The sequence below is a fragment of the Cadophora gregata genome, assembly GCF_030347475.1.
Source record: "Cadophora gregata isolate MNR1 chromosome Unknown scaffold_4, whole genome shotgun sequence".
NCBI classification, from domain to species: Eukaryota; Fungi; Ascomycota; class Leotiomycetes; order Helotiales; family Ploettnerulaceae; genus Cadophora; species Cadophora gregata.
In genome coordinates this window covers 448,184-465,773 of record NW_026695927.1, presented here as the reverse complement: position 1 = coordinate 465,773, position 17,590 = coordinate 448,184, and the positions used below count along the sequence as shown (strand labels likewise).

The following is a 17,590-nucleotide window of genomic DNA, read 5'->3' as shown; positions in this document are numbered from 1 at the left end:
CACCGCACTTCTCATCTCTCCTCAACGCCATCACTGCGCAACACGACCCTATCGTTAAAGCAGACCCGGGGCTTGTCACGGCCCTTTCTTGTGAGTTCACGTCTTATTGTCCTGGTGCAGATGTTGGACACCAAGTAGAAGAGCGAGTGTGGAGGAGGACGTTCGGTCGTTTTCATTGCTCAACCAGCTTCATGTTTATCCTGTGAACATGGCCTCTAACGAAAGTAAACAGAGACCCCTGAGCCCCTGACTTTGAGTCAATCAACTTCACAAGATTTGCCAAGATGCCAGCCATGCTGGACGACCCATCCAGTCCCACCATTTACCGTGCTTCTGGAGCTCCACCCTACCCTTCTGCTCATGATCCCCCTTCTCTACCAATGGACGTTTATCCCCGACAGGTGACTCTTCGTGACAGAGTTACCACCGCAACCATTGTCCCTTTCTCATCTCAACACCAAGTCCCCCGTACTCTTCTCAATTATCTCAGTGATCAATTAAACCGGGAGATCGAGAATGGGGATACCTACCCCATGATAGAGACGATGTCTACGGACAAATTCGCCTCGTACTGGTTCCAGAATTTCGCTGCCGTCATGTTGCTAGGCATCATTGAGAGTGCAGAAGATTTATTAGAGAGCAAGGATTGGAGCACCCAATGTCTGGGAAGCTACTACATTAAGCCGAACTATCCAGGGAGAAGCAGCCATATCTGCAATGCTGGCTTTCTTGTCACGAACCCTTCCAGAAATAAGGGTGTAGGCCGACTTCTCGGAGAGAGTTATCTAGACTGGGCTCCCAAGCTAGGCTACACATACTCTGTGTTCAACCTTGTCTTCGAAACTAACGTTGCCTCATGTCGAATCTGGGATGCACTGGGGTTCAAGAGGATTGGCAAAGTCAAAGGTGCAGGAAACCTGAAGAGCTATCCTGGTCAACTCATAGATGCTATCATCTATGGTCGGGATCTTGGCCCAGAAGGCGAAGACTTTGTTAGCGAAGAACGCTTCGACAAGATCAAATTCTATCTCAAATATGGCAAATACCCTGCTGGTGCTGATCGAGCTGAAAAGAGTCGCTTGAGGAGTGCAGCAACACACTACAAGTTAATTCCCGAATCAGACAAGCTCATGCTCAAGGACAAAGAAGTTATTTCCGATCCCCAGAAGCAGTACGAGATTGCTCGTGAGGTTCATGCTGGCCAGCATGGTGGCATTAACAAGACGACTGCAACAATTGCAGAGAAATACCATTGGGTTCGCATCAAAGAGACCGTCTCCCTTGTCATTCGCAACTGCGCGCAGTGCAAAGAGCTCGGCAAGGCTCCTGTCGTCCGCGCAGATGGAGTGATACGGCCGGCACCACGCCTCACGCCTTCAGCAGGTCAAGCGAGCGTCGGTGCTACTGATCGTACTCTCAGTATTGCCCATCAAGACCAACATATGTCCGACAGTGGTGCCGGGTTCGAGCATGCTGGCCAAGGTTCTGTTTCCCCTCAAGTGCTAAATCGTACTCTCCCAGGTCGGGACCAGCATCAGAATACTATGCAAAGCTTGAGGCAGCATCAGGCAGCTCCCATAGCCCGAATGCAAAATGATTACATGCCTCTCGATCCACAAATCATGGATGATGCCCTTGTACGGCACCATCTCGGAGGATACAATCCCGCCTCACACTCACATACAAATCAGCACTCGCATCCGCACTCGCACTCTCTCAACGCGGACCATGACCATCATAATCAATACTCGGAGCATGAGCATGAACACGATCATCATGACTCGGACTCCTTCCAAGCGATGCTCACAGGAAGTGGACACAGGGAGGGAGGTGGCGATGGAAACGAAGATCTGGACATGTTGATCGATCAGGAAGAGGATGGCGATGCTGAAGACGACGATGAGAGTGGAGAGGGCTCGATTATACAAATCCAGGCTGAGGCTGCAGCGAGGGCGGCGGAAGAAGCATTGCGAACAGTAGGTAGGGAATACGGCCGCTGAGTGTGTGCTTGTGGTATAGGGTATCACGCCGCGCGGGACATGTGGTTAAGAAACTATGCATACCGCTGTTGGCTGCCGTTGTCTAGGTTGGAATAATGTTTGAGCGAGGGTTAAAACGTGGAGTTGATGTTGGGGGAATATCAACAAAACAAGCGAGGTCGAGAGCAGGAGGCGAAGCGACGGCCGCATCGATGCAGTCTCTCTAAGCATTGTATTTGAAAGACTCACCAACGCAGAGATACAAGTCTTGTATCATCTCTGTATTATGATGAATTAATGAAAGTAATGTAAGTAAATGTCAAAGAAGATTATCTTGATGTTAGATGTACCCCTGTGCTGAATAACGTAGCGGTCATCGTTGGTTACTTGTCGCACAGTTCAACCGCGGGATATATCGAGAGAACCGAAGCGAAAGATTGTATCATGGCTACTTGTATTCAATTACCCATTACCAGAGTGCTTCTAGTAATAAGAAGTCTCCAACCGCAGTTCCAAAACTTCTTGTCCTGACTCAACACTCTCAAAACCCCCGAACCTCCAAACCTGCCGATCCCCTCCGCCAAATCCATCCCAAAATCCCAACCGTTTGAATCGCATATACCATCTGCAGCGCTCAAGACCCTTAACTCGAGCCTTAATACATATTGTAAATGATACACACGAGGCCGTTCCCGCCGGGTGTACCCTTCCTCCCGCCCAACGTATGAACAGCGGACAACCCTCCTCGGAAAATAAAAAGCAAAATGTAAAACATATCGGCATCGCACCAACCCAAAGCCTTTCGCAGAATCGAGGAGCGTTTCAAGGGCCGCACGATGGACACCTGAGTTTCTAGATCGGTGTGACCTGGTGTGGCGATGTGATGGAATGGAGATGTGGGTTCGGGACTCGGGAGTAGTGGAGTTGGGCACATTTTTTTCTGGGTGTTCTTTTTTTTGGGGAGGGGATCCCTGGTTGAAGATCTTGGGATGTTCATGGGTCTGGTGGGGATTGGGCTGCCATTCTGGAATGCGCTTTTGGCTGCGTTTGGGAGGGTCTTCTCGAGGGGTCTGTACTGTGCTGTTGGATGGTGGATTGGGAAGTGGGGGATCTCGGGGAGGGTGTTCTTTTTGCTTTTGAGAGGGAGGGGAGGGGAGTCTTGTCGGTAGAAGATGGGATGGCCTGGGTTTAAAGTCACATCGGACAGGATGTAGGAGGAAAGAAAGTTCCAAGTGAGGTCATGATGGCTTCATATTTCCTTAATTGGGATGTTAAGAATGTGAGTGGATGATGAATCGATCGGTTTTGGTATGGGAATCGAGACTTATCGTGGAGAGAAGAATGAGGATATATGTTCGAGTCACGAGACATAGCCATTTGGACTTTATTTTCTTCAACAAAGCTGTGGAGTCTCCGGGTCCATTGGAAATCTCAAACATTGAGGCTTGTATGTTTGTACCTTGGGCAGGCGGAGATATACCGTACCTTGCCGTATGTATTCGCACCCAATGGCACCCGAATCCCCACCTCTTCTTATGCGTAAGGCTCCAGCAAGAGCAACTCTCACCAAATCTCACCCCATTTCACCTTCACCGAGTATTTTAGTGCTCCAGCCAAGGCGTGTCATTCTTCGCTAGCCTTCCCACCCACCATGAAGCAATAATGCAGGTCTAGCGGGGGCCGGCTGGAGGACATGAAAGCAAAGCCTGTCGGCTGCGAGGCTGATGCCCAAGTACCGAAGGTTTACGGAGTTGGTGGGCAGCTGATGCTTCCCTCTTACGCTCAGGCTCAGGCTGTCGTACAGTAGTGAGCGGGCTGCTGCAGCGCAACGTTGGACACTCTGTGCCTATCATGAGCTGCGTTGATCTGCTGCGGACGAATGCGAGTCAATGAGAGGGTAGCTAGGTAGCTGCACGAAGGGTATCGCACGAGGAACTGCCTCCGGCCTCCGGGGGTCCTTTGATTCGAACTTTACTTTACATCCAAGAACAAGAATCCAAGCGATGGAAGAGCCGTAGAAAGTGTATGGAAACGAAAAATGGATCTCTTACTGGATGCTGGCCTGGGTGTGGTATTTACTACAGGGATCAAAATGGGCGGGCAAGGAAAATACCATGGAATGACGTTGGGAGGCGAGGGAGTTGAGCGGCGCTGAGCACTGCGCTGCACTGCACTGCACTGCGGGGAGGGGAGATACGAGCGAGGGAGGGGGCTACCTACCTAACAAGACCCTGGGGAGATGGATGGGTAATGGATTGAACCCTTGATGCTTGTCTCCCTGTCCCTTTACCAGCAATTACAGTACTCTTTGTCCCTCTCCACGTCGACCGACTCCAAGTCACATCCTTGAGCCTCACCACGGCGAATAATTGTCCTTTGTTCTTCCAGGTTAAAGCGTTCATTGCGTTGCGCTCCGCTGATCTGTTTCTCCTGACAACCAAACCACAAACCGCACTACCAACTTCAGCGAAACCTTCCTCCCCCTTTCCCAGTATCTGGTCTTGCACTGGTTCTGATTCTCTTCTGCAACTCTTGAACGTCCAGAACCCATCGTCCTGCACTCCAAGAACTTGGTCGGCGGGTAATTGCTGCGAACAGTCTGCAGCCTTACTTCCGCATTCCAACGGTATCACCTCATCGCGGGGTCGACACATTCCAAGCAGGCAGCCTCGACGGAGACCACAGAACCAGAGATTCTCTATCTGCACCTCCCAGCATCATTTGCACGATTGATAGCCCTACGACCGATTACTTGCATTGCATCCGGCAGGAAAAAAAAACTGGTATGTATGCGTCTCCACGGCATCTCTTAACCTAGGGCAAACTCTCGTTTTCTAGCTGCTTCGAGGGTGCAGTACAGGTTGCTGACATTTGCTCACTTCAGAAGCAAATTCTCACATTGCATCTTCCTCACGTGCGACACCATATTGTGATTTTGTAAGGCGAAACCTCGAGTCATAGAGGCGGTTCTCGAGTCCTTATAATCGAGTCCGACTTTGTGTTTCGTTTAGAACAGCACCATAGACATACACAACCATGTCAGACAGATACAGATATTCTCGGGCGCGATCCCCTCCACTCCTCAATCCTGGCCGAATATCCCTGCCAAGCAACTTCACCAACTACCCTCAAGTCCACGAGCATCATCACGTTGTTCCTTCATCCCGCAGAGAGGTGATCCCGGCGCCACGAAGCAGCACAAGTTCCGTTAGCAATGGTGGCACGATAACTACGACATACAAGGTTAAAAGCGAGGCCCCTACTCGAGGAAGTAGTGTGCGAGAGGGTAGTCGTACAAGGAGATCTACGATTGACAATCACAATCGTCCGACGATTGTTACAACAACGCAGAAATATCGACCGGTTATACATAGCGGCGGCGTAGCAAGGCCTGAAAGCCCTCTCAAGAACCCCTATCGCTCAAGTGAGGAAGAATATGTTGCTATACCCGCAATTTCTCGCCATGGACATCACCATACGAAACGCTATAGCGCCACAATGGATAATGCGGATATGAATCGTCTTGCTCGAGAGCGGGAAACAACCAGATTACAGGTGGTGCCGATCAGAGAGCCAACTTATCCTAGTACGAGAGTGAGACCGGTATATACGGGTGTTGTTACTCGTCATGCCGATACGGTCTCGGACGATTATGGCGAGGATGGTTACGGTTATACCAATCCAAGAGACTTGGTTCAATACGACTTGACACACAACCAGCCGGTCCACCATCGATCAAGAAGGGATAGCTTTGACGCTGGAAGGTCAGGCAGACCAACATCTATCACGGGATATGCAGATATTTTTCCTCGATCATATGATGCCCGAGAACGTGGACCACCTCCGACAACCAGAGGATTCGATAAGATCAGAACGCCTGTCTACGATCAGGCCCCGCCAGTGAGACCAGTCCGTCCGAGCTCTCCTCCCAGTTCGCTGGCACCTATGGAACCGGTGCAAAGACCTGCTCCCTTCGAGCCTGTTGAGCCCGTCAGGAGGACAAGCACTTCTAGGGCGAGACCGACTTCTATGTACCAAGAGAATCGTGAGCCAAGACGGGCGCCAAGAGAGGAATATTATGAAACTCGGGATGACGATAGAAGGGAGAGCCGAACACATCGTCATGAGAATCCCGTGGAGCAGCGAGGCTTTGGTGTACGGGCTGAACGTCCTGACAGGTCGGAAAGACCGGAAAGGTCTGACTGGAATGAGAGATCAGACCGTGTTGATAGGGTGGACAGATCAGAAAGGGTAGAAAGGGTGGACAGGGTGGATAGATCCGATCGAAACAATCGGCCGGACAGGTCTGACAGGCATGACCGGCTGGACAACGATCGAACAGATTACAAGGAGCCGAAGGAACACAAAGGCAGAGATGCCATTGCAACTGGCCTGAGTCTTGCTGGAGCTGCTCTTGGTGTCAATGCCTTGAAAAATGCTGCTCGAGGGGATCGTGACGATCGGGAAGACCGTGAAGAGCGAGAGGAAAGGAAGAAGCGTGAGTACGAGGAGGACGCTCGAAGGCGGAGAGAGAAACAGGACAGGAGTCCTGTGGATCTGGGTGGTAGAGACCCGAAGGAACGGCGACATAAAGACGAGGATCTTACACCACCACCTCGGGATATGCCTCCTCCGCCCCGAGATGGACCACCTCGAGAGGTGACCCCACCACAAGCAGCCTTCGTAGATCGTAATAGCCGAGATGCTAAAGATCGGAAGCCATCTAGGGATGAGAGAGAAAGAGATCCAGACCGTCGTGAGAGGCACCGAAATGCTTCGGAAGCAGCTCTGAATGGAACAGCCATCGACTCACGTTCTGACAGCTCAGCATCGGAAGAAGTTCGACCTCGATCTCGCCGTGAGCCTCTTCCTCGAAGAGAATCAGGGACTGTACCTGCTGCATTCGATCCCAAAAACACTATGGATTTGTTCGCCTTGAAAGAAGCACTCAACTCCAAAGACTCTAAGGATGCCTCAACACTTGCGCCAAAAGAGCCTGCTTCAAAGCCACGAACACCCAGAGGCTCATCAACAAGGGATCCGCGGGAGGCAGCTGAAATACGCAAGGGTCTTAATTCCGAGAGAAAATCCAGAGATCCTCTCGCTCCAACCGAGAATCGTCAACTGCGTGTCGTGTCTCCTCCACGTGAGAAGGTTGAAGAAAAGCCTGTCAAGGGTATTCTTCGTCAACCAAGAGAGAAGTTCCCCGAAGATCCAGCTCCTATCCGTGAAGGTGTTGCTCCATTGAAAGATGCGAAGAAGGATGGTATCCCACCAGATGCAAGATGGACTAAGATCAGCCGGAAACTAGTGAATCCAGAAGCTTTAGAAGCTGGAAAAGAGAGATTTGAGGCCAGAGAGGACTTTGTGATTGTCCTTCGAGTTTTGTCGAGGGATGAAGTACAAGGATATGCTGAGGTTACACAGCGTATAAGATGTAAGTTTCAACCACTCCAACAAATCGTTCCTCGTTTTATACTAATACATATCAGCCGCTCGCGAAGAATTAGAAGATATCGAGGCTACTGAACGTAGACGTGCTCGTCGGGAGAGACATGAAAGACACAAGCGCGAACGCAATGGTGAGATTCCTCGAAGCGAGCGTGGCGAACGCCGACATCGCCGCCGCGGAGAAGAGGGACGAGAGAGGCACCGTGAATCTAATTCTGAATCCGACTCCACGGAGGACGATGACGTGTACGAGAGGCCGAAGATGCTTGAGGCCCCACAGAAAAGAACCAATTTCCAAGATGCCTTAATGAGTGGTGGATTGGGCGAGATGGCCCAGAGCCAGTCGAACCTGAGGGAGACTGAAGTTCTGGGAACTTACAGCGGGTACAGCAGGAATCCGCCACCACCAAGCAGCATGGCTGCTGTCAGTGCGGGATCGAGTCGGAAGGAGAAGTGAAGAGGGGGTTTTGTAATGGATTGAAACGAAATTTATTATTGTTTTTATTTGAGCGAAATGGAGCAGAGCATAGAGGAGATATCATGCAGCGAGATGAATGACGAGCAAATGACGAGCGGATACGTGAGCTATGAGAGATGCTTTTACGTGTGGAAGGGATTGCATTTGACTTTATGTTCTATTCTCCTGTACAATTAAGGAATTATTATAAGACGAGATTGTGTTTTTGGAAAGAACAGAATCAACCCTTCGGTTCCAATATTTACTACAGTGTACAAGTACATGTTTCTACGTTTTGTCCAAGCGGTCACATATTAGATGAATGACGTGGATTAGTGAAGCGGCAAAAGAACTACAATATGATGTCTTCTGTGGGAGGCTGTAATGCTTTGTTTTGAGCTTTGCACATGCTTGTACCTGTATATTGGGTCATCAAGCGAAGCGAGGCGAGGCTGAATGATGAACCTCAGGCTCGGAACAATATTTCATCGACATCATCAGCCTTCCCTCATCAATCCCACCTCATCCAAAACTCAATTTTACCTCATCGAGACCTGTAATCGATCTATCGAAATGGGTTCTTCGGCATCTAAAGCTTCGAAAGCCGCTTCGAAACTTCCGTCGGCAGCAACAAATGCAGCGCGCAAATACCCAACTCGGACACCTCCTACGTCGACGACTTCGAATGTACAGACGAGAAGACCGGGAGCTGCGCCGGAGGGGAGCTTAGGAGGCATTACACAGGCGGATTTAGAGAGAAGGAGGCAGGATGAGGCAGGTTAGTGATTGTCGCTTGACTGGTTCCAGCGTAATTGAAGCGGTCTTCAATCTCATCGAGAGATCCCATTTCCGTACTTCTAATTGATCAAGCAAGCACATGAAGCAATGCTAAAATACAATTCAAACAGTCAACACCTCTACTTTAGACCCAGACGCAGACTTAAAGCCAGACCCCGCCCTCAACGCCCGCCTCAAAACCCTCGGCCCTGTCCAACCAAACCCCACGCACTCCCCCTCCTCAACCTTCCACTCCCACTCGCAAACCACATCCTCATTCGCAGACCCCACCCTTTCAGCCACTCAATTCCAACCTTCCGCTTCGAACCCCCTACAGACTATCTTCCCAAGCAGTTCTCCCTCACATCAAACCTCAAGTTCCGGAAATGCAGGAGCGAATATCTCAGGTCCCAGCTCGAATCCAGCAGTTTCGCTCTTAACTGCGAGGTATAGACTTGCGGGCGAGGCGGAGAATGAGTTTGCTAGGACGGGGAAGAGTAGCGCTGCTGAGGGGAGGCAGTTCTTGGATGTGCTTACGTTGAGGCAGATACTGGTGTTGAGGGATGAGAAGGGGGTCGAGGCGGGGGAGATTGAGAGGAGTTTGGGGTTGAAGAGGGGTGTGGTTGGGAGGTTAGGGAGGAAGGGTGTTGTTGGTGTGGGGACGTAGTTTTGGATTTCATGTAGGAAGGGTTTGGAAGGAGGGAAGTCCGATGAGGGAATGTAAATAATGCTGCAAGCGAAGGGAGAGTTGTTGAGTCAGGGAACTTGTAAGATATGACACGGCACACAATAAGAGCACGAATCTATTATGCCAGACACAATCCCCAGTCTTTTCTAGACCTATTCCTACACCTACAAGTTCGCCTTCCCCCTCACCTGCTCCCTCGCCCTCTTAACATGCTCCCAAGCCAACTCACTCATTGGATGCCTCGCCAGCGCATTATCCTTCGCCTTCGCACTACTCGCCTGCCTAACCGCCCACCTCGCCGCAATCCCCTGATAAATACACGACGCTCTAAAGAAACCAAACGCCGTCCCCCAATTCAGATCCGGACTTGGATCCCAGCCTGCGACCTCGCCGTACCATTTTACGACTTGGTCCCGTGTGGGTAGGCCAGGCGTGGCGCCTTCGCGGAAGGAGGGCAGGTTGCGGAGGTTGGGAGCGTCGACTAGGTAGTAGGGCATTAGGAGGTTGAGGAGGTCGGAGAGGGGGTGGCCGATTGTGGACATTTCCCAGCTGTGAGGGACGGGGGAAGTTAGTACTTGTTTCCCATTTAAAAACAATGGCGTTCGCTTAGAACAGGAGGTGAAGCGATTATGGGGAGGGAATAAGATAGAACGTACTCCAGAATTCCAATAACTCTCGGCTCAGTCTTATGAAATACCAAATTATCGATCTTGTAATCACCGTGGATAGGAGTTCCTCGATCTTTCGGCTGGAATTTCTTATTGCTGAAAAACTCAAGCATTTCCTCAACATGCGGGATCTGTCCCACCGCCTCTTTTGTATCAACATCCACGGCCTCTGCTTGAGCTTTGCTGATTGTGCCAAATGTTTTGATTTGGCGATCATAGAAACCAGAGGGCCTGCCGAAGTCTGAGAGTCCGACGGAAGATGGCTTTACGTTGTGGAGTTTGGCGAGCGTGCGGACGGCGTCGTGCCACCTATGAACTTCCCCATCAGTACACAATTTCATCTGAAGTGTTCGGTATATCTCTCACATCTCGGTCCTTTCCTCTGGACTAACATCCGGCATTGTAGGGTCCTCAATAATCCTCCCATCCAAAAACTCCATGATATAAAACGCCGTACCGACCACGTCCACATCCTCACATAAGCAGTATGCCATGGGTACTGGGACGTCTGTCTTTTCTAGGGCGTGGATGACCCTGTACTCGCGCTCGACTTGGTGGGCGGTCTTGGAGACGAGCTTTCCTGGGGGTTTCTTGCGCATCACGTATTTGGTGCCATCGCTGCCGGTGAGTTGGTATGTTGGGTTGGATTGCCCGAAGCCGAACTATGTTTTGTTTAGCAGGTGAAGCACAATAGCATGGCACGCGAGCAGTGTAAGTATGAGGGAGTGGAATTTGCTTACCTGTTTGATATCGATGGGCAGCTTTATCCGCGGTACATTTTTGGAGATATATGTTTCCAGCGACTTGACGTCAATGGGTTGCCTCACTACGCCAGCCATTGTAAAGTCTGAAAATGTAAAACGAAAGTTGTAGTGAATATTGCACGCTGGATTATCAAATTGTGAGGCTTTTGACGTCGTTTCTATGTGAGCATGAGACTGTTCTGTTCCTCGGCTTTCTTTCCCCGCATCCCGAACACTCGGTTCTCCAGTGTTGCAGCTGAATTGGGCCGAGGCTAAGTACGAAAGTACAAAAGCACAGCTTAATTCTGGAAGGCGGTGAACTCTTTGGCAGAAACAAGGCTTATCGGCTTATCTGCCCTCGGGATGTCAACAATTGGCCTCCAAGAACTTGTCAGCCTTTCCTTGGCAGCCTCGTGATGGCTGCCAATGGAAACGAAAACAGATCCCCACACCTTCCCGTCGCCGTTAGCGCTGACTCCCAGGAGAATTAACAATCTCCACTGAAGACCATAAGCTTCATTGTGCCATCCAGCTAGCCCTTTCACATCCTGCGACTATCCTAAAGCCAGCGATCGATTTTTGCGCGCCTGCGAGGCGTACAGCGCTTCAAGGCCTTCTCTTGAACATGGTTTCTTCGCTCCTGGCTTAGCTTCAGGAGACCGAGCCAACCGAACGAAAGGGGAATCACGTGGACAGGCGCAAAAACAGACTTCGAATTGAGGTCAAAGTCAGGCTTTGTTACGGGAAAGCAATTCTGTTAATCTACCCTCAGCCAGGGGCATGCCTGGCGTCAACGGAGTGAGAGGCGACGAGGCATCTGGGTCTGGGCGAGGAAATTACTCGAGAAGCGACAGTAGCAGCGCAACGATGTCTGAGCCTGGCATTCTGCGCCATCCAGCTACCAATGCGCGGAAATTGAATACAGATATCCCTAACATCTTGCCTCATGAGAGGGTATTCCCCATTCAGATAGGAACCGAGTTGTTCAGGCTGAGCGGCGCGAGCCTCAGCTCTGATGGTATGTACTCCCCAATGCGACTTACAGAGTGAGATTTGGCTGGGATGAAAGCTGAGAAACCTAGAGCACCCTCATACTTTTCCCAGTTTTTCCAGTGTCGGCTGAAAGAAGCTGAAGAGAAGAATAATGGCGATACAAGCCAGATTCGGACGTTGTATATTGATCGTGATCCGGCCACTTTCAGGGACATCTCACTGCATTTGCAGGGTTATCATGTGGCTCCAAGAGATGGAAGTCATTTCGTCAAGCTATTTGCTGACGCTCAATTCTACAGCTGTAAGCTAAGCCGATTTTTGAGAAAGTCATGCAGCTGACATGAGCAGTACCACGATTGATATCACAACTCTATGAAGAGAATATCTTCATTTCAATTGGGGGCCGTGACTTTCAAATCCCTCGGGAACTCTTTTCAGAACCGGGGAACTCGCCAAATTACTTCTCTCTTGGATTTGCTGTATTCTTTAGCAGTCCCACTGAAGTTTTTCCGGGTCTGAATAGAGAGGGTTTATTACGTCCACCATCGATTATGCCCCCATCAGTACCTAATCGCAGTGCTGATACATTCGCACAACTACTCCACCTCCTACGTGGTTACCCCCTTCACATCAAAGATGAGGACCATCGAGCCGAGCTCCTTCGCGACTGTAGATATTTCCACCTAAAGGGACTCGAGCAAAAGCTCCTTCGACACTCCATTTCATTCAACCTCTGCCGCAAACGGGAAGAAATTACTCTCCGCCTCGAAGACGTCCGCCAATCCGGCATCTCGATAGTCGGCGACGCATCAGCAACTCCTCCACCCGAGTCAATGAACACGCCCACCTACAACCCCTCACAAAGTCTAGTCGGCTACGTCAACTATGCCCGTCCATTTGTGGACGACCGCGCTTACGAACTCGTCCTCGAGATTGGAGACGAATGCACGAGACTACACTTATCGTCTATGCGCTGTGAGTTCTTCAGTGATGGCAAAGCACGCATATCACGACTCTTCGAAGTCATTGCCACGAAACTCAACTTGCCAACTTCACAGCCACTAGGTTTATTGATGAAGAAAGGTGGGGCGAGCTCTCAGCCTGCTAGTCCTGGGAACACGCCTATTAGCGAGGACTGGGTACGTTGTATTATTGATGAGAACTCATATATCTGTCTCGATGGGAAAGAATGGCATGGCCAGATCCCAGAGCCGGATAATAGCAGTGTGGGGAGTAGTGCAAGCTCTGTTGCTGGTTTGGACGATGCGTATGGTGAGCCTACGAGGAAGAGGCGGCGGACAGATGGGTCCACGATTGGTGGTTCTGGAGGTGAGGAGAAAGAAGTCTGGGTAGTAAGGAGGGGACAGTGGCGGTTGCGGGTGCAGAATTCGAGGAGTAGGAAGGGAGGTGTGGAGTGTGTGCTTGTGGCTGTAAGTCTCGAGGCATTTGCCTTTGAGAGAGGAAGGAATGCACAGAGGGCATTTTTGGCGGGATAGGGAGTTCATGTGGAAACTTAGGATTGGTGATGATGGAAATGAGCTCTATTTCTGGTGATGATACCTCTTTAGGGAATGCGATGCCATTCAGGCAATTTTGACCTTAAGCAGCATCCATCTCTCTGTTTCTGACCTCCATCGTTTCGTCTTTCGATAACAGGCTGACCACGCAACATACATTCATTCAAAAGTGATGAAAGTACCAATATCTTATATGTTAAATGCGGCGAGGGACAAACTTAGGCATCTGTCTGAGAAAAGGATCGCAGATGCCTGTGTGCATGCTCATCTTTTTGCTCAAACGATCTGTCATATTATCCCTGATCGAGTTTGGACAAAACAAACAACATCTAATCTGGAGGGGGCTTTATTTGGTTTTTCGATAATCGAAAACTGTCGTTGTCGTTCAAGTGCTTCGACAAAAATTTGGAACAATTTCGGAGGAAGCACTGTACTAAAGTGAGCCATACCTATACCACACTGTTGAGAATTCATATAGGTACTGGATAGCTTGAATATCTGCTTAAAGTAAGTGAATGGTAGGATCCAAAGACATGCTTCTACTCAAGAACTTAAGCTTGGTTTGATTTGTTCCTTTCGTATAATAGTGCATCCACATACGTACTTGAAGTCGTAACTCATAAAAAGTAGCTCTACATTCCTCAACATGAGCTTAGTCAACAGAACTCTATTCATTTATCATCAAGTTAATATACAACGAGTGCCCGCAGCCTCACACAGGGGGACCGACTACTAGGAACAGCAGATGAGTCTGCCAGCAGCAAACCACTCCTCCGCCCAGAAAACCAAGGACAAGCGAGAAATACTGTAAATATTTGCTCGGCTTAAGGCGTGCCGCCGCAAAGCGGCCGCGGCTGCGAAAGTCGCTGAAATAACCGAGGCCCAGAAGAGGAAGACCGACCATGTTGAGCCTGGCTTTATATGCAGCTATCTCATTTTCTAACCTTCTCACTAATTGTGTAGAGCTCTCCCAACACTCTCACAGTACAATTGAACTATACCTGCATTTAAATTGACCATGTCGACTATCAATCGCGGTGTTCGTACAGCTTCAAGAACTCTACGAACCCCCGCCTTCCAATCGCGAGCTCTCCGCACCCCTCTCGCCTTCACATCGCGAGCAAACTTCACAGCTTCACCACGCACCACACCCTCTTCCCACCGCCAATTTTCAGTTATGGCTGCTCGACAATCTGGTGCTCCCGCGCCACCCCAGGCAAGAGAGTACGACCCTGAGATCAAGGACATCGCAAGCTATGTTCACAACACACCCATTGACTCTGATCTTGCTGTGAGTTTATTTCCCCGCCATTTTGCCCCACTGAATTGCGTTGACCGTGGCCAAAGTTCGACACAGCTCGATTCGTCTTCCTCGATACGTTAGGTTGCGGTCTCGAGGGTCTGCGGTTTAAGGAGTGTACAAAGCTTCTTGGTCCAATTGTGGAGGGGACCGTCGTTCCAAATGGTACAAAGGTTCCTGGCACACCATTCCAACTGGACCCTGTCAATGGCGCTTTCAATATTGGTGCAATGATCAGATGGCTCGACTACAATGACTGCTGGCTCGCCGCTGAATGGGGTCATCCTTCAGACAACTTGGGTGCTATTCTAGCTGTTGCAGACTGGATTTCGCGTACAAACCGAGCTGGTGGAAACCTTGGCAATGGAAAGGTCATAACTGTCAAGGAGGTCTTGGAGGCTATGATCAAGGCACACGAGATTCAAGGTTGCTTGGCTCTTCTGAACTCATACAACAAGGTCGGTTTGGATCATGTTGTACTTGTCAAGGTTGCCTCTGCAGCAGTTGTCTCCAAGTTGTTGGGTCTCTCCGAGAAGCAAACAGCCGATGCCGTTTCCCAGGCGTGGGTTGATGGGCAGAGTTTGAGAACATACAGACATTCACCAAATACCATGTCGAGAAAGTCATGGGCTGCTGGTGATGCTTGCCAGCGTGCTGTCAACCTTGTTTTGAAGGTCATGAAGGGCGAGCCAGGTGTGCCAACTGTCCTGTCTGCTCCAGTTTGGGGTTTCTATGATGTCCTTTTCAAGGGCAACAAGTTTGAGTTCCAGAGACCATATGGCAGCTACGTTATGGAGAACGTTTTGTTCAAGGTCTCATACCCAGGTAAGACAATTCTATGTTTCTATAAATTATTCCGTCTAACCTTCATCAGCCGAGTTCCACTCGCAGACCGCCATCGAAGCCGCCAAGCGAATCCACAAGCAATTGGCCGACCAAGGAAAGTCAGCAGCAGATATCAAGGGAATTGTCTGCCGTACCCACGAGGCATGCATCCGAATTATCGACAAACAGTTCAAGCCTATGGACAACTTTGCCGACCGTGATCACTGCATTCAATACATGGCAGCTGTCATGCTCGTTTTCGGACGTCTCGAAGCAACTGATTATACTGACGGAGGTGAGGCCGCAACTTCGCCTCTTGTCGAGTCACTCCGCCAAAAGATTAAGTGTGTTGAGGATCCTCAATTCACTGAGGATTACCACAATGAGAATCTCCGTACCATCCCCAACGCCTTGACCGTCACTCTCAACGACGGCACTGTCCTCGAGGAGATCGTTGTCGATGCACCACTAGGCCACAGACTGCGGAGAGACGAGGCCAAGCCAGAGATCCTGGCTAAATATAAGAGACACTTGGGACCTCATTTCAGCGAAGCAAAAGTTAAGGAGTTGGTTGATTTGGGCAATGACGCTAAAAAGTTGGAGAGCATGGCTGTTGATGAGTATGTTGACTTGTATGTCGTCAAGGATAGCAAGTTTGTGTAAATAGGTATTTGGGCCGGTAGTCTAGACAAAAATGCATTACTGCTTGACTGAACCGTTCGGGCGATGATCATTCTTTTGATTTCGGAATGTTGATCTTCTTAGAGTTTTACATAGCAAGTCAATCAGGAACAAATGGCCACGGGAGGAACTGGCATGCTGAGCTAAGTTTTGCATACCACGGCTCAATCGGTTGAGTGTCACACATACTACAGCGACATCCTGTTGGTTTTGTGGCAGTGCTGGCTCCTGTTCTGTTGGCGAAGGACCGCAATGATTGCCATACTCACTGCCCTGCAACTTTTTCTGGATATCATGCCATAACCCGTGTCTCCTGAACTTCGGAGTACGTAACCAGCAGTTCCGCTGGCAACCTGGCTAAGTAAGTGCTCAAGGGCAATCCAACAACCGCATGCCCTCTCCTTTCTTGACTTAATTTGTAAAGCAACGTATTCCCTTACTGCCTCAGCCCCTATTCCTTCTCTCCTCCCACAAATTATGTATCGCCATTGCCGTGCCCTTGAGTATGAGCTCGTGTTCCTGCTCATGCACCCTCTCATTCAGCTCCTCCAGCGTCTCGGGCGTCCTGCACTTAATCTTATGCACAATAATCGGCTGTCCGCGATCCACCTCACTAATAACATAATGGATCATAATCCCCGTCGTATCATCCACCAGCTTGCCCTTGTGGTAATCGTCGTACGCCCTCTTGATGGCATCGATCCCGTCATACATACCTGGCAGCGCCCTAATGATGTGTCAGTACATCCCATTGGCCGTACACTGAAAACTTACGGATGTAGATTGATGACGGGAACTTTCCTCTCTGCTAGCGGGTCGAGGAACTTCGGACTGACGATGTGCATCCAGCCCGCGCAAATAACAATGTCCGGCTCGTCTGCCAGCACGATGTCCGCGAGGTCGGCGTCGTACTTTTCGCGCGCGGCTTGCTTGACGGCTGGGTCTTTCTCGCCCGATGCGTAGTACTTACCGCTGATGAGATTGTGGTATTTGGTTGGGATGGATGCCTTGGAGGCGCGGTTGAGGCCGTTTGCCTTGGCTTTGTTGGAGATTACTCGCACGATCTTGAGGTACGGCATTGTTGTTGTAGATGCGTCGATCAGGGCTTGCAGATTGGAGCCTTCACCTGAGATGAGGACAGTGGCTTTGGTGATTGGTGGGTCGTGCATTTTGAGCAATTGGGGCGTGTCAAGGGATTGATCGAGTGTTGGTTGGACAGTATTGTGGATATTGATGTTATTCTTGAACGTCTGTTCTAAAATAATCTTGAGTGCGGGGTGGAGGGGTTCAGAAAATCGGACAGTCGTGTCGCGTAGCGTACAAGGCTACAGTAAGCGAGCTTCTTTACTTTGCAGTTCGCCTTGTCCAGATTATATGACGCCTCAGAGTATATATATACGTTCACAGTACTGAGAGAGATATGGTACATGTAGTGTTATATCTGATTGGGTCTGTATCGAATTCCCATTAGATTGGTGGAGCAGTAGAGAACGATATGCTTCATCGAACTC

The 17,590-nt window shown here is 50.0% G+C and overlaps 7 protein-coding genes across 8 annotated transcripts; 5 read left to right on the top strand and 2 right to left on the bottom strand.

Annotated features, from left to right (window-relative positions):
* Window positions 1-284: 284 nt before the first annotated feature.
* ONS95_009898 (uncharacterized protein) lies at window positions 285-2,000 on the top strand (the record flags this gene model as incomplete). The annotated part of the gene is made up of 1 exon (XM_058503462.1): window positions 285-2,000. One exon carries the CDS (start codon window positions 285-287, stop codon window positions 1,998-2,000), a length of 1,716 nt encoding a protein of 571 aa, XP_058360174.1.
* Window positions 2,001-2,307: 307 nt separating this feature from the next.
* On the top strand, window positions 2,308-8,117 carry ONS95_009897 (uncharacterized protein). The gene is made up of 2 exons (XM_058503461.1): window positions 2,308-7,416; window positions 7,472-8,117. Exons 1-2 carry the CDS (start codon window positions 5,016-5,018, stop codon window positions 7,885-7,887), a joined length of 2,817 nt encoding a protein of 938 aa, XP_058360173.1. The 5' UTR covers window positions 2,308-5,015; the 3' UTR covers window positions 7,888-8,117.
* A 101-nt stretch (window positions 8,118-8,218) lies between these two features.
* ONS95_009896 (uncharacterized protein) lies at window positions 8,219-9,471 on the top strand. Its single transcript, XM_058503460.1, has 2 exons — window positions 8,219-8,665; window positions 8,796-9,471. Exons 1-2 carry the CDS (start codon window positions 8,344-8,346, stop codon window positions 9,329-9,331), a joined length of 858 nt encoding a protein of 285 aa, XP_058360172.1. The 5' UTR covers window positions 8,219-8,343; the 3' UTR covers window positions 9,332-9,471.
* Window positions 9,472-11,158, bottom strand: ONS95_009895 (uncharacterized protein). Of its 2 annotated transcripts, XM_058503458.1 has the most exons (4): window positions 10,761-11,158; window positions 10,387-10,682; window positions 10,009-10,329; window positions 9,472-9,901 (listed from the first exon to the last, which is right to left on the bottom strand). In XM_058503458.1, the coding sequence occupies exons 1-4, from the start codon at window positions 10,857-10,859 to the stop codon at window positions 9,517-9,519; spliced, it is 1,101 nt and encodes a 366-aa protein (XP_058360170.1). In that variant the 5' UTR covers window positions 10,860-11,158; the 3' UTR covers window positions 9,472-9,516. The 2 variants fall into 2 exon arrangements, with proteins under 2 accessions (XP_058360170.1, XP_058360171.1); XM_058503459.1 differs by lacking the exon at window positions 10,761-11,158 and having other exon boundaries at window positions 10,387-10,747.
* Window positions 11,159-11,543: 385 nt separating this feature from the next.
* ONS95_009894 (uncharacterized protein) lies at window positions 11,544-13,252 on the top strand (the record flags this gene model as incomplete). The annotated part of the gene is made up of 3 exons (XM_058503457.1): window positions 11,544-11,781; window positions 11,848-12,057; window positions 12,105-13,252. The coding sequence occupies 3 exons, from the start codon at window positions 11,544-11,546 to the stop codon at window positions 13,250-13,252; spliced, it is 1,596 nt and encodes a 531-aa protein (XP_058360169.1).
* Window positions 13,253-14,291: 1,039 nt separating this feature from the next.
* On the top strand, window positions 14,292-16,061 carry PDH1_2 (ATP-binding cassette transporter CGR1; the record flags this gene model as incomplete). Its single annotated transcript, XM_058503456.1, has 3 exons — window positions 14,292-14,564; window positions 14,621-15,398; window positions 15,448-16,061. The coding sequence occupies 3 exons, from the start codon at window positions 14,292-14,294 to the stop codon at window positions 16,059-16,061; spliced, it is 1,665 nt and encodes a 554-aa protein (XP_058360168.1).
* Window positions 16,062-16,154: 93 nt separating this feature from the next.
* On the bottom strand, window positions 16,155-17,559 carry ONS95_009892 (uncharacterized protein). Its single transcript, XM_058503455.1, has 2 exons — window positions 16,854-17,559; window positions 16,155-16,806 (listed from the first exon to the last, which is right to left on the bottom strand). Exons 1-2 carry the CDS (start codon window positions 17,246-17,248, stop codon window positions 16,524-16,526), a joined length of 678 nt encoding a protein of 225 aa, XP_058360167.1. The 5' UTR covers window positions 17,249-17,559; the 3' UTR covers window positions 16,155-16,523.
* Between the last annotated feature and the right edge of the window lie 31 nt (window positions 17,560-17,590).